Source organism: Hyaena hyaena, unplaced genomic scaffold, assembly GCF_003009895.1.
Source record: "Hyaena hyaena isolate Hyena2069 unplaced genomic scaffold, ASM300989v1 scaffold_50, whole genome shotgun sequence".
NCBI lineage: Eukaryota > Metazoa > Chordata > Mammalia > Carnivora > Hyaenidae > Hyaena > Hyaena hyaena.
Window position 1 is genome coordinate 33,137 of NW_024080682.1, and position 26,414 is coordinate 59,550.

At 43.5% G+C, this 26,414-nt stretch overlaps 2 protein-coding genes across 6 annotated transcripts; both read left to right on the forward strand.

The window, feature by feature from the left end:
- Positions 1 to 3,780: 3,780 nt before the first annotated feature.
- GIMAP2 (GTPase, IMAP family member 2) lies at positions 3,781 to 6,988 on the forward strand. Of its 2 annotated transcripts, none has more exons than XM_039230781.1 (3): positions 3,781 to 3,918; positions 5,108 to 5,143; positions 5,846 to 6,988. In XM_039230781.1, the coding sequence occupies exons 2-3, from the start codon at positions 5,116 to 5,118 to the stop codon at positions 6,823 to 6,825; spliced, it is 1,008 nt and encodes a 335-aa protein (XP_039086712.1). In that variant the 5' UTR covers positions 3,781 to 3,918; positions 5,108 to 5,115; the 3' UTR covers positions 6,826 to 6,988. The 2 variants fall into 2 exon arrangements, with proteins under 2 accessions (XP_039086712.1, XP_039086711.1); XM_039230780.1 differs by lacking the exon at positions 3,781 to 3,918 and adding an exon at positions 4,085 to 4,156.
- Positions 6,989 to 18,002: 11,014 nt separating this feature from the next.
- On the forward strand, positions 18,003 to 22,494 carry GIMAP1 (GTPase, IMAP family member 1). Of its 4 annotated transcripts, none has more exons than XM_039230764.1 (4): positions 18,003 to 18,111; positions 19,571 to 19,795; positions 20,380 to 20,428; positions 21,407 to 22,494. In XM_039230764.1, exons 3-4 carry the CDS (start codon positions 20,386 to 20,388, stop codon positions 22,303 to 22,305), a joined length of 942 nt encoding a protein of 313 aa, XP_039086695.1. In that variant the 5' UTR covers positions 18,003 to 18,111; positions 19,571 to 19,795; positions 20,380 to 20,385; the 3' UTR covers positions 22,306 to 22,494. The 4 variants fall into 4 exon arrangements, with proteins under 4 accessions (XP_039086695.1, XP_039086698.1, XP_039086696.1 ...); XM_039230767.1 differs by having other exon boundaries at positions 20,384 to 20,428; XM_039230765.1 differs by having other exon boundaries at positions 19,645 to 19,795.
- The last annotated feature ends 3,920 nt before the right edge of the window (positions 22,495 to 26,414 follow it).

The following is a 26,414-nucleotide window of genomic DNA, read 5'->3' on the forward strand; positions in this document are numbered from 1 at the left end:
AGAAATAAAAAAGAAAAAAGAAAAAAAAAGAAACAGAATTCCTCTGGAATGGAAGAATTTGTTCAGAAAAACAACATGGCTGTTATGTTTGGAAGGAAGAGGGAAGCCCAAAACCCGATACAGCTGGAACCAGGGCAAAGGAGCAGTTGGAGAGCTGGAGAGAGAGCCTAAAATAGTCATTAGAAAATAGAATCTAGCAATACTTTAAATGGAATGCAAAGAAGGTTTAATATCAGGAAACACATTCATACAATTTAATGTACTATAAAGCCATGGGGGCACATAATCTGATAATCCCTTTAGCTATTGAAAGGTAATTTGATAAAATTCAACATCTAATAATTGGTTATTTTTTTAGCATATTAAAATTTACCATCTGAACCTCAGCATCTTGTTTAACGAGAATATTGAAGTATTTCCACAAAAGTTAGGAATAAAACAAGGAGGCCAACTGTCATTTTGATTATTTGACATTTTCTGGATACCGGCCATGATAAAAGTGAACAAAATTGGAAGTTAAAAAAAATCCAAGAGGAAGAGGTAAAATGATAATTTTGGGCCCCATAAAGAACTCCAAATCAATATCAAAATGATTTACAACAGAATTCAAACATGTGCAACAAATATATAAGACAGTTGTCAATAAAGGAAATGACAGCTCTTACACTTGTGAAAATTTTTCATCCACATTCATATTGAGTAATTCATATGAAAATCATACTAAGGGGCCCTGGGTGGCTCAGTCAGTTGAGCATCCAATTCTTGATTTTGGCTCAGGTCATGATCTTAGGGTCATGGGATCAAGCCCCACATCAGGCTCTGTGCTGGGTGAGGAGCTTGCTTAAGATCGTCTCTGTCAATGGGAACCCTCTTGTACTGTTGATGGGAATGCATACTGGTGCAGCCACTCTGGAAAACAGTTACTACTTGAAGTTAAAAACAGAACATGGGGCGCCTGGGTGGCTTAGTCGGTTAAGCGTCCAACTTTCGCTTAGGTCATGATCTCGCGGTTCGTGGGTTCGAGCCCCGCGTCGGGCTCTGTGCTGACTGCCAGCTCAGAGCCTGGAGCCTGTTTTCAGAGTCTGTGACTCCCTCTCTCTCTGACCCTCCCCTGCTCACGCTGTCTCTCTTTCACTCTCCTAGAAATAAATAAAACATTAAAAAAAGTTTAGTCATTAAAATTTTGAAAAATTTTTTGAATATTTATTTATTTATTTTTTTTTATTTTCCAAACATGTTTTATTTATAGATTGGTAAGTTCTTAGAAAAGATGATTTAATAATTGATTCCTTCTTTGTTTTGAACAAATATGGTATTTTGTGCCTTTCTTTTAGGCATAGTAACTAGTACTGAAACATTCAAGACTGCAGTACTGTATGAGAACAAAGGACTATTCTTGGGGAAAAAAATAATACAGTCCACTATTATTCAGGTACCATGGCAGGTCCAAGTTCGTATAGAGGGCACAGTAAAGGGAAAGGCCTGAATACTATTCCGCCTTTGACTCTCCCAGAAGCAGCAAGGGCACATCAGCATTCAGCAATATTGGAGGGGAAATGGGGAAAAGCAAGACATTGCTGTTGAATATTTATTTTTGAGTGAAAGAGAGACTCTGTGTGTGTGTGTGTGTGTGTGTGCGCGCGCGCGCGCACATGCAGGGGAGAGGCAGAGAGAGAGTCACAGAATGTGGAGCAGACTCCAGGCTCTGAGCTGTCAGCACAGAGCACAATGCAGGGCTCGAACCCATGGACCACAAGATCCTGACTTGTGCTGAAACGAGACACTTAACCAACTGAGTCATCCAGTCACCCCTAGTCATTAATTTTTATACTATGAGATTGACCCTTCTTAAAACTTTGGGCATCAGTTCGAACCAGTACCTTGGCAGCAAGCCTTGTGTTATGTTAAGCTAACAATTCTTCACACTTTTCAGGCACAAGCCCCTAAATCTAACCTCTTTTTTTTTTTTTTAATTTATTTATTTATTTATTTTTTTTTACAAATAGTTTATTGTCAAATTAGTTTCTACATAACACTCAGTGCTCATCCCCAAAGTGCCCTCCTTCATGCCCATCCCCCCCTCCCCCCCACATCCATCAGTCCTCAGTTTTTGTCAGCATTCAAGAGTCTCTCATGGTTTGCCTCTCTCCCTTTCCCCCACCATTTCCGCCCTTCTTCTCCCCCTTGGTCCTCCGTCAAGTTCCTCCTAATCCTCCTATACGTACCCCAATGTTCATAGCAGCACTCTCCACAATAGCTAAAACATGGAAAGAGCCTAAGTGTCCATCAACAGACGAATGGATCAAGAAGATGTGGTTTATCTATACGATGGAATACTACATGGCAATGAGAAACAATGAAATCTGGCCACGTGTAGCAACATGGATGGACCTTGAGGGTGTTATGCTGAGCGAAATAAGTCAGGCAGAGAAGGACAAATATCTAACCTCTTAAAAGATCCAAATTGGGAGTTTTTGTTTGTTTTTTGTATTGTGTCTTTCCTTTGTTTTCCTTTGCACTCAATACTTCCATGAAACTTTGGAAGTCAGCAACAAACCTCATGTATGGATTGTTCCACACTCCCCACACCCACCCCTGCCTTTGCTAGTTCACCTTACACACTCTCACTGCACTTCTTTATGTGTGTGCTGAGGATGCCTCAGATCTGCTGTCTCAACAACTTTCAAGTGTACAATCCAGAATTATAACTACAGTCAACAGGCTGTACGTTGGGGCTCCAGAACTTAATCATCTTATAACTGAAGCTTTTTACCTTTTGGCTAGTATCTCCCCATCTCCCCATGAGATCATGACCTGAGCCAAAACCAAGAGCTGGAGACTTAACTGACTGAGTCACCCAGGTGCCCCTTAAGTGTTTATTAATTTATAAAATTTTTATATGTAAGTGCTATACTGAATTTTATATATGATTTAGAAAATTGATGGACTTTGGGTTTGATATATTATATTTGCATTATATTTGTTTTACGTATAAAACAATAGGAAATAGGTCTCTGTTACTGTTTTGACACAGAATATTTTATTTTTAGGAATAGATTACTGATATTAAGCAAGAGTTACCCATATTGCATTGTTCTTTAGCACACTTAAGGACCTGTGTAATAAAGGATCTGGAAGAAAACAAAGCAAAGTAATAATAGTGTGTGTGTCAAGGTAGTGATGTTCACCCAAATCCCATGGCTCCATTGCATTTCCCAGCCTCTATTATAGTGAGCCCAGGGCCCTGAGACTATTCCTCATCAGTGGGTTGGGAGAGAAAGTCACATGTGGTCACTTCACATCTGAGATGACAGCAATGTAAATTCCATATTCTCTCCCCTTGCTGTGATGACTGTCACATAAATAAGGAGAAAGAACATTTGAATGATTTCAACTTTAACTCTTTGGTTTGTTCTTGCTGAATGTCCACACTCCCGATTATCATTGCCGATACTGTTAGATAATTGATCTCAAGAAGTATGTCCCCTGAAATTACAGAACTGGTTAGGAAAGAAAAGCCAGGATGCCAGGGAAGCCATGAGTGAGTTATTTCAAAATGCTTTAAGAGCTAATGACTGTTAACTTCCGGTCTGACTCAGGAAGTGGGCTTCTGTCAGGTTCCTGCAAACTTCTCCTTCTGCATAGCGCCTTCTTAGAGGTGCCCTCCTCCCAAGCTCTTGTCCTCCCCAATCGACACTTGCCTTTAGAACAGTCGCTGACACCGGACAGAAAGAAGCTTAACTTCTGTAGGGGGCGGGGCTTCGCATTTGGGTAAACTTGAAACAGAGAGGACTCAGCTCTGCAGAGAAGGGATCAAATCTGCCAGAGGCGTGCCTGCCTTTCTTTCCTGTCCAGCTGAAATCATTCGAACACTGGTTTTCCACTACTGGCAAGAAAACACGGTCCACCCCATAGCAAGTAACTACTGATTACATATTTCCCATTTTAATTGTTTATTGTACGCATGCGGCATAAATGAGGATGTCAGACACAGGCACATGGTGGGGCTCTTTTGCAGCAGGGAAGCTCTGTGGAGATTGAGGAAAGGAAGAAGATAGTCAGGGCTTTTGTTTTCTTTTGTCTTTCTCTTCGAGCTGAGCTGGCAAGTCACTGGTTTTTAACGGGGAGTCATCTGGGTTTTTTGACAGTAAATCAGGTAAGCTCACATTCATGAAAAGTTCCTCAGTGTTGATTTCTAATTCCCAGGCTATGCTTGAAAAAATATTTTTTAAGAACAATGTTTTCCTATTTTAAGAGAAACAATTTAGAGTGACTGCTTTTCCCTGAAGTACAACCAGTTTACAGGAAACGTAAACTTCATATAGTTTAGTTTACATATTACTGGCAAACAGAGCTTCCTTAGCAAGAAGCCAGTGAAAAGAATTTGGGCATTCCCATGTGCTCATGAGTTTTCTGTGCCTTGTCGCTTTGGTATACGTTGCGAGATTTAAGCAAGATAGAAAAGCTATCTGATGAAAACAAAGCGATGCATAGGAAAAGGGATAGGCCCCAAGTCTTCTTCATGCTGTTGAGGAAAGAAGAAAATTCAAGTAATTGATAAAATGAATGAAATGTATTTCAGGCTTCAAGGATAGTGTACTTATTTCATAGAGTCTCTTGCAAGGACTCCAAAGGTAGAGGGGTGGGGTTGGAGAGAGAGGAGAGGTAGGAGAGGAGGGAGGAAGGAGGGGAAAGAAGGAGAGAAGGAAGGAGAAGACTGAACTTCACATCTGGGGACGGCAGATTTAGAGAGGAAGGTGAGAGAGAGAAAGGGTGAGGCCAAAGAGAGCAGGAGAGGCAGGAGGCCTCAGGAGGAGGGAGGAAGTAGAGAGGAGGTGAGTGTGGAGACCAGGAGCAGGTAGGGCTTACAAAAAACCCCCACTTCTTCTCAACTCACCGGGTGACTTTGGGCAAGTGACTCTATTTCTCTGTAAAACAGTGTAATTCTCTCCCCCATCAGCTGTGTGTAAACAAACGAGCCATGGGTGTGACAGTGCTCTAGGAATACAAGGGTTTTTCATGATGCAGGACTAATAAACTGTGTGTGTGTGTGTGTGTGTGTGTGTGTGTGTGTGTAATATTGGTCTCTGGCCTCTCTGTCCCTCAGGAACAACAATGGACCAACAGGAATGCAGTCACTTTGGTAAGAATGTGACTTCTTGTGTGTGTGATTATTTTACCAAATTTTCTGCCTACACCCCAGCCCAGAGAGGTCAGAGGAGACATCTCTGGCCTTGGAACAGAGTCAGATTACTTAACCCACCTGGAGACAGAACTCACAGTCTTGGTTACACATCTCTGATCTTCAGAAAATGTGTACTTTAGACAGCCAGCACTGGGTGATTTGGGTAAGCCTTGCATGACAAGGTATGTTTCTTTTTTTTCTTTAATGTTTATTCATTTTTGAGAGAAAGACAGAGTGTGAGCGGGGGAGGGGCAGAAAGAGAGGAAGACACAGAATCCGAAGCAGGCTTTAGGCTCTGAGCTGTCAGTACAGAGCCCAATGTGGGGCTCAAACTCACAGACTGCAAGATCATGTCCTGAGCCAAAGTCGGACACTTAACCAACTGAACCACCCAGGTGCCCCTCCCCTCAAGATATGTTTCTAAATCCATCTCACCCCCCCGAGTATGTTTTTCTAGGATCCAACGTGGCAGTTCTAGAGAAAATGAGATGTTTTATAAATCATTGTTTATTTTATTTGATAATGGAGTTAGCTTCTGTTTTTATAAATATAATGTATTGGAAGACTCCCTTTGCCCATAATATGGGGATATCCTCTATTGTTAAAAATATTCTATTGGCATAAGCAGTATATTATAACACAGTAAACTTGCTCTTACAGGACCATGTATGAAGAACCAACGTACCAGAGGATCAGAGCTGAGAATCATTCTGGTGGGCAAAACAGGAACCGGCAAAAGTGCTACAGGGAACAGCATCCTCAGGACGCAAGCATTTGAGTCACGGCTGGGTGCCCAGCCCATCACTAAGACTTGCAGTGAACATCAGGGAAGCTGGGAAGGGAGGGAGATGGTCATTATTGACACACCAGATATGTTTTCTGGGGAGGACCACTCCGATTTCCTGTACAAAGAGGTGCGGAGATGCTACTTACTCTCTGCACCAGGACCCCATGTGCTGCTCCTGGTGACTCAGCTGGGCCGATTCACTGCCCAGGACCAGCAGGCTGTGCAGAGGGTGAAGGAGATCTTTGGAGAAGATGCCATGAGACACACAATTGTCCTCTTCACCCACAAGGAAGACCTGGAGGGAGAATCCGTGGTGGATTACATCCATGACACAGATAACAAAGCCCTGTGCAAGCTGGTGGCAGCATGTGGGGGCAGAGTGTGTGCCTTTAACAACCGTGCTACAGGGAGTGATCGGGATGACCAAGTGAGGGAGCTAATGGACCTGATTGAGGACCTGGTGTTGGAGAAAAGGGGTGACCATTACACCAATGGGCTCTACAGCCTAGTAACAATGTCAGAATGTGGACCTGTGTGGTCAGAGGAGAGGTTCAAAGATTTCAAAAGAGATCTTGTAAAGTACATGGAAATCCAGAGACGTTACTCAACCAAAGCAAAAGGCCTGAAACAAGTTCTAATCAAAACACTCATCTTTATTTTATTTTGTATCTCTTTGTTCGCCCAATTCCTAATTCTGTTATTGTATCCATTGTACAGAATGTGCAACTTGTCTTACCACTTTCTCGTTGGAATGTGCAGTTTGTTCTGTAGATTGCTGTTCATTATAGCCGAAATATTGGTGATAATTTTGAGAAAGATCACTGGGCTGGAATGCATGACCCCTAGAGTATAGTTACTGTTCAGCAATTATTTACTTACTGCCATATGCAGGGTGAATCCAAGTGCCTCCTCTGTAAAATGCAGTGCCTGACATCAGTAAATGTTTGAGATTCTGTGAAGTGTTTAAATCTTAACATCACTTGGGACACCTGGATGGCTCAGTCGATTAAGTGTCCAACTTCGGCTCAGGTCATGATCTCATGGCTCATGGGTTCAAGCCCTGTTGGGCTCTGTGCTGACAGCTCAGAGCCTGGAGTCTGCTTCAATTTCTGTGTCTCCCTCTCTGCCTCTCCCCTGCTCACACTCTGTCTCTCTCTCCTTCAAAGATAAACATTAAAATTTTTAAAAATCTTAACATCACTCTATTAATGAACCAAGTTATTTTAAAAGTTACTATTTGTTTTGAAATATACTATGAAAACCTTTTTATTTTTTATTTTTTTTAAATTACAAATTAGTCTTTATTTAAATTAAAATATAGTTAAAACAATCAAAAGAGAAACCAAAAACCCAACTAAATTGGGCAAAGATTTGAACATTTAACCAAAGTATATACCAATGATAAATGATAAATGAGCACATGAAAGAATAAAAATTAAAATGGCAATGAAATATCACTACACAGAGATTAGCAGAAAAAATGGATAGTACAAAGTTCTAGTGACGGTCTAGAGAAAGCAAAATTCTCATATATTGCTAGTAGGAATGCAAAATTGTACAGACACTTTAGAAAATCATCAGTTTCCTCATTTAGTTGAATATACATTTGTCATATACGACCTAGCAACTCATCCCTAGGTATTTAACCCTCAAAACTGAAACATGCTTACACAAAAATTTGCATGCATATATTTATACTAATTTTATTCATAAATTTTATTGTCTGGAAACAACCCAAATGCCTTTTTTTTTTTTTTTTTTTTACAAATAGTTTATTGTCAAGTTGGTTTCCATATAACACCCGGTGCCAAATGCCTTTCTACTTGGTGAATAGATTAATAACTACCTTACATGCAATCAATGGAATACTACTTGGCAATAAACCTTTTTAAAAGCTCTAAACATAACATTCTTCTAATTTGCAAATCTCTAAAGCCAGTTTTATGTTCCTGGAAACCCCTTTACTTCTTCATGATACTATTGTTTCTACTGAATATAATAAAAATAGCAGTAAAATTTCTACTCAATATAATAATATAGCAATAATAAGTGAGCTGTAAAGTTCCTGAGATCATGTGTCTTTAATTCTGTTCTGTAGTTTTATCCTCAGATAGTAAGTGGACACATCACTCTACAATGGAATGAATCCATGTCCAGCAATCACACCCAGACACACTCATACATCAATAGTCTGTTTCATGTGCATGAAATTTGCTTAATGTTGAAAGGGGCTCGGCAATATTTTATCTCTGATCCCCATCACATTTAGCACTAAAATACACAGAAGGACTTATGCTTTAGACAAGGTGGTGGACTGGATATTGAACGGTGTTGTCCTGTTCAGTGCAAATAGAAGCTGCATTTATTAAAACAAAAAGAACTTTTATGATTGATGCGCTCACTAGAAAATAAGGAAAACTCAGGGGCACCTGACTGGCTCAGTCGGTTAAGCAACTGACTTCAGCTCAAATCATGATCTCATGGCTCGTGAGTTCAAGCCCCACATTTGGCTCTGTCCTGACAGCTCAGAGCCTGGAGCCCACTTCAGATTCTCTGTTCCCCTCTCTCTGCCCCTCACCTGCTCATGCTCTGTCTCTCTGTCCTTCAAAATAAACAAACATTTTAAAAATTAGTAAAAAAAAAAAAAAAAGGAAAAACTCCAAGGGTGAAGCAGACAGTATACATAAAAAGAATGTAAAGCAATCTACAAATTCAATGCAATCCCTATCAAAATAACACCAGCACTCTTCACAGAGCTAGAAAAAACAATCCTAAAATTTGTATGGAACCAGAAAAGACTCTGAATAGTCAAAGTAATGTTGAAAAACAAAACCAAAGCTGGAGGCATCACAATTCCAGACTTGAAGCTATATTACAAAGCTGTAATCATCAAGACAATATGTTAATCGCACAAACATAGACACAGATATCAATGGAACAGGATAGAGAACCCAGAAATGGATCCACAAATATATGGCCAACTAATCTCTGACAAAGCAGGAAAGAATATCCAGTAGAAAAAAGACAGTCTCTTCAGCAAATGGTACTGGGAGAACTGGACAGCGAAATGGTGAGGAATGAAACTAGACACTCTCTTTCACCATACACAAAAATAAATTCAAAATGGATGAAAGACCTAACTGTGACCCAGGAAACCATCAAAAGCTACTGGAGAAAATAGGTAGCAACCTGTTTGACCTAGGCAGCAGCTTCTTACTTGACATGTCTTGGGATGCAAGAGAAATAAAAGCAAAAATGAACTCTTGGGACCTTATCAAGAAAAAAAGTTTCTGCATAGCAAAGGAACAATCAACAAAACTAAAAGGCAACAGACAGAATGGGAAAAGATTTTTGCAAATGACATATAAGATAAAGGGTTAGTAACCAAAGTCCATAAAGAACTTACAAATTAAATACCCCCAAACCAAATAATCCAGTGAAGAAATGGACAGAAGACATGCTTAAACACTTTTCCAAAGAAGACATCTTGGCAGCTAACAGACACATGAAAAGATGCCCATCACTCATCATCAGAGAAATACAAATCAAAACCACAGAGAGATACCACCTCACACCTGTCAGAATGGCTAAAATTAACAACACAGGAAACAATGGACATTGGGGAGGATGCGGAGAAAGGAGAACCCTTTTGCACTGTTGGTGGAATACAAACTAGTGTAGCCACTCTGGGAAACAGTATAGAGGTTCTTCAAAAAATTAAAAATAGAACTACCCTATTACCCAAAGGATACAAAAATGCTCATTCAAAGGAGCACATACACCCCAATGTTTATAGCAGTGATATCAACTATAGCCAAACTGTGGAAAGAGCCCAAACGTCCATCAACGGATGATGGATAAAGAAGATGTGGTATATACACACAATGGAATACTACTTGGTGATGAAAAAGAATGAAACCTTGCCATTCACAACAACATGGTTGGAACTAGAGTGTATTATGCTAAGCAAAATAAGTCAGTCAGAGAAAGATTTCATATGATTTCACTCATGTGGAATCTGAGAAACACAACAGATGGTTGTAGAGGAAGGGAAGGAAAAATAAGATAAAAACAGAGGGAGGCAAACCGTAAGAGATTCTTTTTTTTTTTTTAATATTTTTTTTTTATTTATTTCTAGGAGAGAGAGAGGGAGAGACAACGTGAGCAGGGGAGGGTCAGGGAGAGGGAGACACAGACTCTGAAACAGGCTCCAGGCTCTGAGCTGGCAGTCAGCACAGAGCCCGACGCGGGGCTCGAACCCACGAACCGCGAGATCATGGCCTAAGCGAAAGTCAGACACTTAACCGACTAAGCCACCCAGGCGCCCCCAAACCGTAAGAGATTCTTAAATACAGAGAACAAACTGAGGATAGAGGACATGGGTGGGTAGAGGTAGAAGATGGGTTAAATGGGTGATGGGCTTTAAGGGGGGCATTTTTTTGGGTTGAGCACTGCATGTCATATGTCAGAGATGACTCAGCGGGTTGTACTCCTGAAGCCAAGACTACACTGTTTGTTGACTAACTTGAATTAAAAAAATAATAATAATAATGTGGAGCTAAAACGAATCGAGAGCCATTAGGAATAAGCAAACATGGAAGCCAGGGTTGACCCACAGACAAATGGCCATATCAATACTGAGATCAAGAAAGTCAGCCTTACTGCTGGTGGGAATGAAAACTGGTGCAGTCACTCTGGAAAACAGTATGGAGGCTCCTCAAAAAATTAAACTAGAACTACCCTACCTACAACCCAACAATTGCACTACTAGCTATTTATCCAAAATACAGGTGTGCTGTTTCTAAGGGGAACATGCACCCCAATGTTTATAGCAGCACTATCAACAATAGCCAAAATATGGAAAGAACCCAAATGTCCATCTACAGATGAATGGATAAAGAATATGTTATATATATGTATATATATCACATTATATATATACACACACATATATACATATATATACACATATATGTGTGTGTGTATATATATATATATATATATATACATATATATAATGGAGTATTACTCAGCAATCAAAAAGAATGAAATCTTGCCATTTGCAACAACATGGATGGAACTAGAGTGTATTATGCTAAGTGAAATAAGTCACTCAGAGAAAGACAAATATCATATGACTTCACTTCTATGTGAAATTTAAGATACAAAACAGATGAAAACATGGGAAGGGAAGCAAAAATAATATAAAAACAGGGAGGGGGACAAAACATAAGAGACTCACATATGGAGAACAAACTGGGGGTTGCTGGAGGAATTGTGAGGGGGGGATGGGCTAAATGGGCAAGGGGCATTAAGGAGGACACGTGTTGGGATGAGCACTGGGTGTTATACATAGGGGATGAATCGCTGGAATCTACTCCTGAAGTCATTATTGCACTATATGCTAAGATGGGTGTTAATTTTTAAAAATTATGATTTTATGTCCTCACTTTTTATTATTCTACTCAGTTCACTCTTTTCTTTTTCCCTCTTGGATTCTAATTTCATTAGACTGTTTATTATTATTCCATTGATCACAAGTGTCATATTCCTTTGGTTTTTCTTAATATTTTCTTCCCTTTTTGTGCTTCAATCTCAATAATTTCTCTTAAGCCATCTTCAAGTTGGCAGATCCTTTCTTCAATGTCCCATATGCTTGTAGGTCCATCTGTTTAAGTTTTTTTTTTTTAATTTCAGATATTTTATTTTCTAATTTCAGATTTAACTTAATTTTATAGTTTATATTTCTCAAGATCCTTAAATCATTATATTTATTTTTCTATAAACCTTTAATACATTTATAATTGGTATTTTATTTTATTTTATTTTATTTTATTTTATTTTTTTAAATTTTTATTTATTTCTAAGAGAGAGAGACAGACAACGCGAGCAGGGGAGGGTCAGAGAGAGAGAGAGTCACAGACTCCGAAACAGGCTCCAGGCTCTGAGCCCGCAGCCAGCATAGAACCCGACGCGGGGCTCGAACCCACGAACCGCGAGATCATGACCTAAGCAAAAGTCGGACGCCCAACCGACTAAGCCACCCAGGTGCCCCAATAATTGGTATTTTAAAGTCCTTAAATGCTAATTCCAACAAATGAACCATCAGTGATTCTGTTTCTACTAACTGTTTGACCTTTGATTATGAGTCATATTTTTCTCATTCTTCATATGTCATGTGAATGTGTATTATATTCCAGACAAGTATGTTTACCGTGGTTTTGTTTACTTTCAGAAGAATACAAGTTCATTGATCTGTCTGCTGATTAAAGTGATCACATCAATGCCTGCCAAATTTGAGTTGAAATGAGAATGAGCTTCCACTTTAAATAGACTGAGTTCACTTCTTATTCATGCAACCCACGACAATCTCCTGTACAACCACTACTAGCTTTTTAAAAATCTTGTCAGCATTGAAGCTAGGATAGTATAAGCCTCTGGTTGAAAATGGCTTTGTTTCACTTATAGGGCCTAATGAGACTGAATAATTTCTATCTGTTTACTTGACCTTTCTACACTGCTGCTTTCTTGGGAAAAAATTGTGACCAGAGGGAGAGGAGTTATCGAAACAAGCATTTTGGTTTTCCCCTTGGGATCTTACAGATTACAACATATTTAAATAGCCCACATTGTCACATGATCATCTACTTTCTCTTCCACTCTGCAAAGTCTACTTTCTGTTGCAGGCCGACATCTCCATTTGTTTCTATTCAAACCAAGTACCTACTCCAGGGATAGAAGGCCGGCCCCCCAGTCCTCTGCTTACCTATGAAGGGTTCTTTTCTACAGAGAATTCAGTTCCTCGGTTCTTCTTGGCGCCCACATCCTTCACTAGACACAGAGAAGTATGTTTTTACTCTATCCAATCCCTTTTGTCAGTGTGGAAACTAAAGACTTTTGCATCTTTCTCCAGCCTAACCAGAAACAAAATCCCCCATTTCAACCCAATTTTTTCTTTTTCAAACTTCCTTCAGCTTGTGTTTAATAACAATACACTTTTCAGCTATTTGCCCCATTTCTCAAACATTTGCACTGCTTTCCCCTTGATGGTTCCAGATTTATAAAGGTCTTTGGAGTTTTGTTCTTTTTTCTTTTCTTTTCTTTTCTTTTTTTTACAAATAGTTTATTGTCAAATTGGTTTCCATATAACACCCAGTGCTCATCCCCACAAGTGCCCTCCTCCATGCCCATCTCCTCCCTCCCCCCCACATCCATCAGCCCTCAGTTTGTTTCTCAGCATTCAAGAGTCTCTCATGGTTTGCCTCTCTCCCTTTCCCCCACCATTTCCCCCCTTCTTCTCCCCCGCGGTCCTCAGTTAAGTTCCTCCTTATCCTCCTATACGTGCAAACATGTGATATTTGTCCTTCTCTGCCTGACTTATTTCGCTCAGCATAACACCCTCAAGGTCCATCCATGTTGCTACACATGGCCAGATTTCATTGTTTCTCATTGCCATGTAGTATTCCATCATATAGATAAACCACATCTTCTTGATCCATTCGTCCATTGATGGACACTTAGGCTCCTTCCATGTTTTAGCTATTGTGGAGAGTGCTGCTATGAACATTGGGGTCCATGTGCTCCTATGCATCAGCATTTCTGTATCCCTTGGGTAAATTCCTAGCAATGCTATTGCTGGGTCATAGGGGAGTTCTATTGTTAGTTTCCTGAGGAACCTCCACACTGTTTTCCAGAGGCGCTGCACCAGCTTACAATCCCACCAACAGTGTAGGAGGGTACCCGTTTCTCTACATCCTCGCCAGCATCTAGAGTTCCCTAATTTGCTCATTTTAGCCACTCTGACTGGCGTGAGGTGGTATCTCAGTGTGGTTTTGATTTGTATTTCCCTGATGAGGAGGGATGCTGAGCATCGTTTCATGTGTCTGTTGGCCATCTGGATGTCCTCTTTGGAGAAGTGTCTGTTCATATCTTCTGCCCATTTCTTCACTGGATTGTTTGTTTTTCAGGTGTGGAGTTTGGTGAGTTCTTTATAGATTGTGGATATTAACCCTTTATCTGATATGTCATTTGCAAATGACTCTTTTTTCCATTTTTTCCATAGGCAACCATTCCGTCGGTTGCCTATTAGTTTTGTGGGTTGTTTCCTTTGCTGTGCAGAAGCTTTTGATCTTGATGAGGTCCCAATCATTTATTTTTGCTCTTGATTCCCTTGCTTTTGGGGATTCTGTTCTTTTTTTTTTTTCTTTATGCCCTACATGTTCCCTCTGAGAGGTTTTACCCCATGCATTTGTGTCTTATGGTCTGCTGACATTTATTCTAATATACTTCCACTTAAATCTTCTCTCCTGATCCTTTATTCACTGAAACTCATCCTGGGTTCTTGCATGGATCTCAGTTTACTATAATATTTGTGTCTCTCTCAGAATTTTAATTTTATACCTTTGAGTACAGTGACCCATTGTACATAATATTTGAAGGTGAAATACATGACATTTTAACTTCTGATTTGGCTTACAGACTTCCAACCCTATTTATGTTATGCTATCAAACTAGGAAGCATGTCCTGGCTCTCGTCCTGTGAAACTGAATCCTGGATACCACCTACTTGGTTAGTACTTCTAACAAGTAAATCTTGATTACCACAACTTCCTTCTCCCCGCAAAAAGGAAGTAGTGTCTATGTGACACTGAAATAGTGCTTCTAAATACTGGGGCACAGTGGGCCAATGTCTTTCAGAGAGTCAGTGTTTTATTGAAGGAGTTATTTCTTTACAATCTCCTCTCCTCAGGTGATATTTGGATTATTTTATTCTTTTGTAACTCTGAGGATTATGATAGTTGAGCTCTAGGCATACCAAGAAAAGACAGGGAGACATCAAGGTTGAAGAATGATCTCAGAAGACTTGAATTTCTTATTGAAGGTCTGTTCAGGAAAGATATTTTCTTTAAAACTCATGAATTCAGTGTTTTCCATGTCATCTTTACTGACTTTATTAAAGACAGAAAACAATGAACATGAAAACGCTGAAAAAGGAAGGAGGAAGTGTAAGAGGAGAGGAGAGGATGCAGAGGTCCCGGATAGTTCTGAGCCCTCAGGAGTCTCAAGGGAGTAGACCTCAGATGCATTCCACAACTGATGGCAAGTCAGTGAATAACAGGGGACCAAGCACAGAGACAATGAAAAATAATCAAAAGCTAACAGGAACATAAAGGAAAATGGAGAGACAGTCACTTTTGTATAGAAAAGTGATCCCAGAAAGGACATGGGAATGTGAAACCAGGAAGGGAAAAGAGCCAACCCAGGAAGCATCAATGAGCATGTTCCCACTGTGTGAGAATTTCAGAAATTTGTGTAGAATACACCTCAGAGTTACCATACTATATGACTAGTAGATAATTTAATAAGCAAGGACACTGAGGTGTCTAACCACTCACTTCTTACTGTCATTGAGAAGCTCTGCTCCAGGGAGCACCAGCTCTCTGACAACTTCATGCTTTTCCATGCACTAGGTAAGCAGTTCTTGCCACCAGATAAACCCTTAGACAGAGTTACAAGTGAGTGAGGTAAGACATCATATGCATTCATGGAAATAGTGAAAGGCAAGGAGTTATCAAAGAAGGACTGAAAGCATCTTCATGAAAGGTACATGGTGGGTCTCAAAGATTTAGTTAAAGCTAATCTACAAGGCTTGGAGTAGGATGAGGCTAATGAGGAGCCATTGGCACCTTATTTTTCTTTTTTAAGTTTTTAACTAAATTCCAATTAGTTAACATACAGTGTAATATTAGTTTCAGAAGTAGAATTTAGTGATTCATCAATTGCATACAACATCCAATGCTCATAACAAGTACCCTTCTTAATGCCCATCACTCATCTAGCCCATCCCCTAACCACCCCGCTCCATCAACCCTCAGTCTGATCTCTATAGTTATTTATGGTTTGTCTCTCTCTTTTCCCCCCATGTTCATCTGTTTTGTTTCTTAAATTCCACATGAGTGAAATCATATGGTATTTATCTTTCTCTGATTGAATTATTTTGCTTAGTATAATAGTCTCTAGCTCTATCCATGCCCTGCAAATAGCAAGATTTCATTCTGTTTTTAAAAAAATTTTAACATTTATTTTTTAATTTTTTCTAGTAGTTTATTGTTAAGTTGATTTCCATATAGCACCCAGTGCTCATCCCCACAAGTGCCCTCCCCCATGCCCATCACCCCCCTTCCCCTCCCTCCCACCCCCATCAGTCCCCAGTTTGTTCTCAGCATTCAAGAGTCTCTCATGGTTTGCCTCCCTCCCTCTCCCCCACTATTTTCCCCCCTTATTCTCCCCCACAGCCCTTCATTAAGTTCCTCCTAATCCTCCTATACGTGCAAACATATGGTAGCTGTCCTTCTCACCAAACTCCACACCCAAAAAATAAAATTTTTAACATTTATTGATTTTTGAGAGACAGAGAGTGAACAGAGGAAGGCAGAGAGAGAGGGAGACACAGAATCCGAAGCAGGCTCCAGGCTCCAAGCTGTCAGCCCAGAGCCTGATGCAAAGCTCAAACTCATGAACCATGAGATCATGACCTGAGCTGAAGTCCGCCGCTCAACCAACTGAGCCACTCAGACACCCCAAGATTTCATTTTTTTGATGAGTGAGTAATATTCCATTGTATAATATATCACACCTTCTTTATCCATTCATCAGCCGATAGACATTTGGGGAGCCATAGGGACCTGACTCTTTTTTAAAATTTTTATTTATTTATTTATTTATTTATTTTGAGAGAGAGGGAGAGAGAGCACACAGAGTGGAGGGGAAGATAGAGAGGGAAAGAGAGAACCATAAGCAGTCTCCACTCTGCCAGTGCGGAGCCAGACCTAGGGCTCAAACTCATGAACTGTGAGATCATGACCTGAGCTGAAATCAAGAGATGCACACTTACCTTAGTGAGCCATCCAGGTGTCCCTAGGCACCTTACTCTTAAGGAAGCACTCACTTTCAGGGTTGTTCACTTGCAGGATAGGCCCTTGAGTGACTGTAGGAGTGGGCGTCACCTTTACTTTGGTGCCCTGGACACCACAGATACCTCACACTAGTCCTGGCCCTGCTGATCTTGTGAGAGAACAAGAGGCTTTTCTACATCAGCAACGCTGAATGGAAACTGAGGGAGTGTCAGTTATCTAAAAGACTCTGTCCCTCAAAAATGATGGGCAATAGTGGAAACTGAGTCTCTTCCCTACATGAAAAAAATGGGCTGGAAAGAAGGAGATGAAAAAGCACCTCCCAGCCAATAGACCAGTGCTCAGGCTGGCCTCCCAATGGGGACAGTCACTTGAGAAAGTTTATGTGAGTTAAGTCAGGTCACATAGCTGAGTAGTAACCTTACTGACTCTACAGCCAGTCTTCTGTAGCCTGTTCAGTATCATAACTGGTTCTTTTGCTGGTCTTACTCTCCCGTCCCTCTTGAGAGAAGAGAGGATATCTAGAATTGGTAATACTAACACAGATAACTAGACCAAGCCTTGGATTAAGGCTAATTTAAGAGTTGTGTAAAGGTATTCATCCTCAGCATACCAGCTAGCCCTTAGGCATTCAATAGCTGGGAGTCTTCCTTTTTCATAGAGGATTATGAGAGTCAGCATCCAGACTCTTCTGACAGACTGGACGCCAGAGTAGCATCAGCCACATGAATGTGCCATCAATGAAGAGCTGTTGAGAACAGCTATTATCACATTCTTTGTACTGGGGCAGAAGACTCTCTGGAGCTGTTTTATAGGGGGAAAGTCCCTAGAGAGTAAAAAGTAATTGAAGATTAGACTAGTAACCAATTCTAGAAGTAGAGTCAGACCCCAGCCTGACTATAACACTCTTCCCTTAACTGGCTACAGCAAAATATTTGGTATTGGGGGCCCTACTGGATTCACACACCGCCTTAGTCACAGCAGGAAGAAGGTTTTGTAGGAAAAACACTGCAAACCCACAACTCATGGAAAACATTTCTGTCACTTTAAATTGTCACTACTGGGCCCTCCCACCCTCCCTCCCGGGGCTCTGAGCTCTCAAAGGCTCTAGACTTCCTCCCTGCTCTCCCGAGGAGCAGGCTTCTGCACTCACAACCGAAGGGAAAGCACCAGATCAGGGGCTTCTTGAGCCAAAGTCAGAGCCTGTCACCACTTCTGCAGGAAAGGTGAGCGCACAGGGGAGGGGGGTTGCCTGGGAGAGGGAGCTGTAACCAACCAGAAGGAAAATGGATCGGAGAGTCTACCGCCAGAACATCTGCTCTCCACCAGACACCATGTGGGTGAGTAAGAGGCAGATGTTCTGAGTTTCAAATAGAGCAAGGAGGTTCAGAGAAAGTTTGATGAGCACATTCTCCAGGCCAGAGGACACACATCCTTGTTTAGGGCCAAAACCTGTCTCCTCTACACTCTCATCATAAGGGAGACCTACCCTCTCACTAGAGGAGTGAGTGCTGGAAGCATTTCCAGGAACAAAATACATTTTAAAAGGGATTAAAAAGACTGTCCAAACTGCATATTCAGCAAAGGCAAAAGATATTTCTGTGGACCTATAAACAGTCTAACCTCAGAGCAAGTTACAATGTGACAATGTAGACATTTGGGAGCATATTCCCCCCACCCATTCTCCTTCTCACTGCCCCCACGACAGGGCCCTCGGGAGACATCTGAGATTAGGAACTTGGTCTTCAGCCCCTCTCCTTGCATGACCCCACCTCAAAGGTCATCTGTTTCCTAATTCAAGCTTCCCATCCCCCATCCTGGCTGCAGGGACACCTCCATTTCCTCATCAGTACAATGCAAGAGTTTGAATAAGTCCCGGATTCCAAACTGATTGGTGAACTGATTGTATCAGACATATCAGATCAAGAAGAAGAATCTCTGAGGATGGTCCCCAAAACGTATATTTTTAAAGAATACTCAAGTATTCTGAAACACACCAAGTTTGGGAGACGCTGAACTAGAAGAACTTTGAAGACTCAGAGTATTAAGAATATAGATTCTCATGTTTTATAAACTTCAATTGTTATAGCCATTTGTTGCACCAGATTTAAACTGGGGCTTACCTCCCTCTAAAAAATTATATAAAAATCATTTTAACCCCTTTCCAAAAACTTTGGAAATCCCAATGACCTATTCAAAAGTTCAGTGGATTTCCAAGAGCACACTTTCTCATTTCCATCATCGACGGGGACTTCTTGTTTTAGCTAAATTCTTGTGCTTCGTACTGAATCTTCTGGCTGTTTCTTCAGTTCTGTTGTGTGGTCAGTTATGGGAGTTTGCTGATTTTTACACACAAGATCACTACTCACCTGAGGCCTCTGGGATGAACTTTACCAAGGGCGTTAGGGAGCCAGCAGGGAGTTACCGTAGAAGGCAAACTTGTCATCTAACTGGTCAGAGACAAGTTATCAATCAACCACTCCCTTTGCTTGTCCTTATGTGGTACCCCTGGGACACAGCACGGTTACCTGCAGTAACCAGGTGTCCCCATGAAGAGGTAGCATTTGAAATGGCCGGTGGAGCACAGACAGGACTCAGACAGAAAAATGGGAGAGAATCAGTGGTCGTGGGGGTGAGAACACAGGAGGGCAAGGAAAGGCCCTGAACCTGTCCTCTGCGGAGCAGCTGACCGCGATGGGGAGTGAGTGGGACACAGGGCTGGAGGAGAAGACGGAGCAGAGCTGTGCCCTTGTGTCCAGGTCGTCGTGAGATCGGACCCACTTCGTGGCTGAGTGGCTAGCTGTAGGAAATCCTGCTGGACCTGAGTATCATCGCTTATTTGAGAAGCCTCAGATTTGGGGCAGGAAGAGCAGAAGCCAGAGGGGAGTGACCCATCTCTCCAGCACACAGGTCGTATCTACACAGATGACATGAGCCGAATTATTTAGTTCTCTGAGAGCAGATCACAGGCTCTTCAGATGAGCATGGGAGATTGGTTTCTTTTTCAAATTCCAAAACAAAATACAAAATTTCTTCTTATATTTTTCCCCCAGGCCAACCGCCCTAAGGTGGATGAGCAGATTAGCTAATTCTCAGGGTTTTCGTAAGTGACCCTGGCTGCGGAATCTCCTGGGAAATCTTTGTGCCTACAGCTTATGCCACTGCATAGACTCCCTGGAAACTTAACAGCTAAGGCTCCCTCACTAACACGGAGGACGAGGTATCACCTCCCCTCTGTCTTCTGCATTCGGGGCCCCTGAAAAGGGCTCACCAAGTGTTCTCACGGTGTCGCTCCAACGCCAACCGGGTCCTTCCGGGGTTCCTCCCCAAATCCCGCTGTTCAGGGGAGGGCAGGAACCGTGACCGTTTCCCTGGGCTGTCACCGCCTCTTTGGACCTTGCCGGAGCCACCGGAGATAGTTATGTCTCTTCGATGAATGAATGAATGACTGCATGAATGAAGGAACGAACAGCTTGTGTTTGGAACTCTTTCAGGTAGGCATGGGAGGACGGAAGATGGCAAGAGATGAAGAAAATGCCTATGGTAAGAGCTGATCTCAGTGGGTACTTGCCCCTAGGCGTCCGCTCTGGGTCACAAGGCCATGGGCTAAGTCAAGACTGAACAGAGACAAATCCCAGACGTGTCCCCACGCTGGGGTGAAACAGCAAGAGCCCCGGCTTGGCATTTTTGCTGGACCTCTGCCCCTGTCCTACTGTGGGACATTAAGCGCCCTGACAAGCCTGTGTCTTGCTTGGGTCCCAAAGGGTACAATGAGCATAACAAATCTACCCTGATCCCCATAGATGCGGAGGCTGTGAGATCCTGGACTAGAGGGAACACGGTTTAGCCGGGAGAATGTTAGGGAACAAGGATGGAGGACTAAGGGTATCTTGCTGGCAGCAGGCTGAATAGAGAGAGGGCGGAGGGGAAGCGGGAGGCAGGGAAGCAGGAAAGAGACCACGTCGCCTAATCCTCTGAGCAACCCCGGGAGAAGCAGCTCCGTCACCCCTCCCCTTGTGCACAAGAGGCTGGAGGCTTACCCTCAACGTCCCCAAGGCTCCACAGCTGGCACGTGCTGGGCTGTGATCCCAACCCGGGGTGTCTGGGACTCCAGACAGCCCTTAGCTCCGGGCCTGCTGTGCCCTCCCGCGTGGCCTCGCTGGGATGGCCTCTGGGAGAAGTCTGGCAGAGGCCACGGAAGTCGTCAAGCACCGAACCGCCCTGCACGGTGCGGACGATCAGAGGCAATGGCAGCTGAGGTCACGGCCTGCGCGCATCGAGGGGGACCCTCCAGAGCGACGTGCACCCGGTGCGCAGCTCGGACAGGTGCACGCGCTGAGGCCGAAGATGGGAGGAAGATGGCTGAGGTGCCCCGGAGCCGCCCCAGCGGTAGCCAGAGCGCCTGCAAAGGCCCGGTTGGAAAAGCAGAAGCGGGGAGCGCGGCCGTCCTCGTCTGTTCGGCCCCGCGGGAGCGGGCCTCGCGCTCGCAGGCCGGCGGCCCACTCCACTCTGTTCTCGCAGGTTCGGACGACAACCGGGACGCCGAGCAGCCGCTGGCGCAGGAGCCCAGGCTCCGGCTCATCCTGGCCGGCAGGACCGGAGCGGGCAAGAGCGCCACGGGCAACAGCATCCTGGGCCACAGGCGCTTCCCGTCCCGGCTCGCGACCGCCCCGGTGACCAGGCGCTGCGACGTGGGGAGCCGCCGCTGGGCCGGCTGGCGCGTGGAGGTCACCGACACCCCCGACCTCTTCAGCGCCCAAGGGCGGCACGCAGACCCGGACCGCACCGAGCGGGCCCGCTGCTACGTGCTGTCGGCGCCCGGGCCGCACGCGCTGCTGCTCGTGACGCAGCTGGGCCGCTTCACCACCCAGGACGAGGAGGCCGTGCGCGGCGTCCGCGATCTCTTTGGGGCCGGCGTCCTGGCGCGCGCCGTGGTCGTCTTCACGCGCCGGGAGGACCTGGAGGGGGCGTCGCTGCACGACTACGTGCGCGCCACCGACAACCGCGCGCTGCGGGCCCTGGTGGCCGAGTGCGGCGGCCGCGTGTGCGCCCTGGACAACCGCGCGGAGGGCGCCGAGCGCGAGGCGCAGGTGGACGAGCTGCTGGCGCTGGTGGAGCGGCTGGCGCGGGAGCACGACGGCGCGCCCTTCACCAACGACGCGTACGGCCTGGCGCGGGCGCGGCGCGACGTGCGCCCCGAGGACAGGCTCCGCCTGGTGGCCGAGTGGCTGGCGACCCGCGGCCTGGGGCGGGGTTGGGGGTGGGGGCGTCGCTGGCTGGAGGCCGCGCGGCGGAGGTGGCCTCTGGCTCTCCTGCTGCTGGGGGGCGCGCTGTTACTTGTCCTGCTGTTCTTCCATCGGGGGATCCAGGTCCACATCGAAGGCGCTGCCGGTCAAAATGCGGGGAGCCTGGCGGAATAGGGGCTGAGTCAAGGCACTGAGCAGGACTTAAAACCACTTTCAATGGAAACCTGGAGTTTCGAACGCAGATTCTTAATGACACAGGAAGCCTTGAACACTGTATCTACTTTGCAAAGGGTCAAGTTCACTTTTAAGTATTTAGGTGTCACTTTTAACTGTGCAGTTTTCAAATAAATGTGTCTAACTTTATTTTTTAGTTTTTTAATGTTTTATTTATTTCAGAGAGAAAGAGAGAGAGTGAGTGAGCAGAGGAGGGTCAGAGAGGGAGGGAGACACAGAATCTGAAACAGGCTCCAGGCTCTGAGCTGGCAGTCAACACAGAGCCCGACTGGGAGGCTCGAACCCACGAACCGTGAGATGACTTGAGCCGAAGTCGGGCGCCCAACCGACTGAGCCACCCAAACGCCCCTAAATGGGTCTAACTTTTAAACGTCCTTAATTCGTGAAAAGGCTCAAGTTCGCTTTTAAATGTTTGGTGTCACTTTTCACTATTTGTACAGTTTTCACATAAATGTATCAAATTTCAAACGTCCTTAATTCGTGTTAGTAGTTGGGATGCAGTTTTCCTTTCTCGAAAAAATAGTGAAATGGCTCGTAGTGTTTAGTAGAAAGTGGATTCATAGCAAAGGGAAACATTTTTATTTTGAACATTTATCAAAATGTAGACAGTGTCATAGTCCGCTTGAGTTGCTATTAAAAAAAGAACAACACCACAGACCAGCCGCTTATAAACAGCAGAATTTTCCCCATGATTCTAGAGGTTGGAGTCCAAGATGGAGATGCCATTTCAGTCAGGGTCTGGTCAGAGACCTCTCTGGGTTGCAGACTGCTGGCTTCTGGCTGTGTCCTCACAGGGTGGAAGGGATGAGCCCGCTTTCTGGGGCCTCTTTTATAAGGACACAATCCTCAGTTATAAGGGATCTACCCTCTTGACTGATCCAGCTCCCCATGGCCCCACTTCCTAAAACCATCCTCTTAGGCATGAAGTTTAAAACATGTTGAGAAGACACAAACACTCAGAGCAAAGCAGACGCTGATCCTTCCTGATACCGTTCTAGTTCTTATGCCCGGCGAGATCTGTCCCTTCGTGACCCTTGGATGCTTTATTATCAGCAGTGAAAGTGATATCAGGGTCATACACATTAATGTTTACTTCTGATACATCGGTTTATTTACTTTACAATAACTTACTGCCAAAAGATAAATGTAACTCTACTGAAAATAACACAGTTTCCAAGTTTCTAGCACTTATTATGGCTCATGTCTTTTCAAAGTGAGGTAGAAATTTGGGCAATGTCTTCATTTTGCTTCTCAGTGGATTTTTATGGAAAACAAACAAACAAGAACAACAACAAAGCCAGAGATCGTCTCACACAGTGGAGAAGACAGGGAGCCACGGGTGCGCTGGTGGACAGCCTCAGACCCCCTGAAATTCGCCTGCTATGGTGGCACCATGGACTTTAATGAGGGTAGGACAGCCCATGAAAGTGCTTGAACGTCACATCAGAAAACCAGACGCCATCCTTAGGCTGTGTAACCAACCGATAGGGTTTCCTTATTGCTATGTCAGAATGTGACTGAACACTTTCAGGGACTAGGTTCTTCTCTTCAAATGAGCCGTGCTCAAGTCCGGCGGTGTGGATGCAACAGGAGGCATCCACTCACCTGGCCCGGGTTCAGGGGCTGGAAGGAGGGTGGTATTGGGGCAGCCAGTTACATGTGGAGAAGGTGGCTGTTGGGGGACAGCTAGGGCCGTCCTAGCTCCACGTGGATTAGAAGGGCCCGCGCACCTGTGCTTAGATGTCAGGAGTTCTTGGGGTGGCCGAGTGGGGGTGGCAGGTTGGACTTCGGGGTTACGGTGAGCTGTGGTCAGGAGGCCTGAAGGCCCCAGTGGCCCCTGCAGTGAGCTACACTCTGTGAAGCACAGCTGGGCAAAATTCCGTTATTAATCTCCATCTTTAGTGTCCTCAGCAGCCCAGGAGGGCTCACATGGGAGCTCTGAGAGATGGGGGATCCCTTCGGTGACCTGGCAACTCAGGAACCCGCAGGGCAGTAGGGAGGGGGCCGGTGCCCCTAGCTCGGCCTCCAGGGCCGCGTGTGTAAATTCACGCACTGCAGGGCTGACTTTAACCCGTTATTCTTTCATTTCACGTTTTCTCGTGCACGCGTGTCTACATACGCCCTCCGATGTTGTCATTACCTATTGTTTGTTTCTGTCTTGTTTGCATATAAAAATGGGACTTTAAAATCAATATGAGTACTATGGTTTTTAAATTCTCATACAGAAATGTATGCTTGAATCAAAGGAAGGTTTCGAGATCCACGGGTAAAAAGCCCTACTTCATCACAAGGGCGTGTTAGAAGGACTGTTGGAGAGAGCAGGGTGTGGCACGTGGTCCGGGACTTCTGTCTCTAAGCCGTCCCCTATGCACTTGCTCCAAGAGGTGGGGCCCAAGGGTGTTCCGTTTTTTACTGAGATATTTACATTAACATTCATCTTTATAGTTTTGGTGTATGATAAAATAATATGATGAAAACACTTTGTAGGTTAAATTCTATAAACATAAAAAACATATAAAAAGTTTTCAAGAGGAAACTTTTCATAATAATAAATACTCATAAATTTAAAAAAATTGGATATTCATAAACAGATACATTTATCACTCTGAAATACTCCACATGTGCTATTCACAATAATAAATACTGCACAGTAATGTGTGTATATACCTGGCACCTAGCAGAAATATAAGGTAAGATATGATTAGACGCCAGTTACAGACTGCAATGTGGAAAGATATCAATATCTATAGATATAAATGGATATAGATATAAACAGACAGAAAGGTATAGATATCAATATCTTTCCACTTGGTTCTGTTTCTCTTGAGAACTCTAATACATTCAGAACTATTGAGAAAGTCCATATCCCCAGACCCAGGTGCACAGGCCATGCCTAAGACTCAGGCTGGACCAGAACAAGAGACACTTCTGCCTGCTCCTACACACCACAGAAGCACTGAGTGATTAGTACCAGCAGTCCATCATGGGCCTGGACATACTCTGGGAGGCAGAGTTGTGTAGGGATGACTGGCAGCTGAAGGTCAATGGGATGAGAACACTGAGTAAAACCACATGGCATCTGAATGTGCACCCTAAACCAAGCATCTTAGAGAAAAACAGATCCTAAGCTGTTCCATCGATAATTATAGCAACAATCCCAACCCAGTCGAACCCCTGGTGGGCTAACTCAAACCCCACACTAGCAGCCTGATGGAGGAAAAGGGATTCTGTATCTAGGCAGCATCAATATTATTAATTTCATTTTCTACTTTCCTTCTATGTTTACAATTTAATAAAATTATGAAACTTGTTTTAAAAGCAGGAAAACAATAATAAAACACAATCAAAAGAGCAGACTCAGAAACAGTCCAGAAGCTGAACAGGGATTTTAAAATAACAACAAGGACTGAAAAAAAAAACCCAAAAACTGAACAACATGAAATAAAAGATGGGGAAATTTCAACAGACAGATTAAAACCATGAGAATCAAACATAAGTGGTAGAAATCAAAAGCACTATCAGAGATGAAGTGTTCCTTAGCAGGTATATCAATCAACACGATTGACTCAACACAAGTCAGTGAATTTAAAGTGAAGAGAAGAGAAATCCTCCAAGTGAAAACAAAAGTTAAAAATGAGTGAGAAAAAGAGAACAGACTATCTGGGAGCTGCAAAGCAAATCAAACAGGTTAACGCACATGGATCTGAAGTACCAGAAGAAGAAAAAAAGAGAGAATGAACAGAAGAAATATTTGAAGAGGTAATGGTTCAGATGTTTCTAAAAACAATGGAAGACACCAAGACACAGATCCAAGAGTCCCAGAGAAGCTTCAGCAGGATAAATACAGAAAGAAACAAACATCTAGGCACTTCATATTCAAACTGCTAAAAACCAAAGATAAAGAAGAAAATTAAAAATAATTATATTAGAGAAATAAAGATTGTAATTCTAGATGATTCCTTGTCAGAGTTGCAATCCAGAAGGCAATTGAATGACGTCTTTATATTACTGAAAGAACAAGTGTCAACCCAGAGTTCAATAAGCAATAA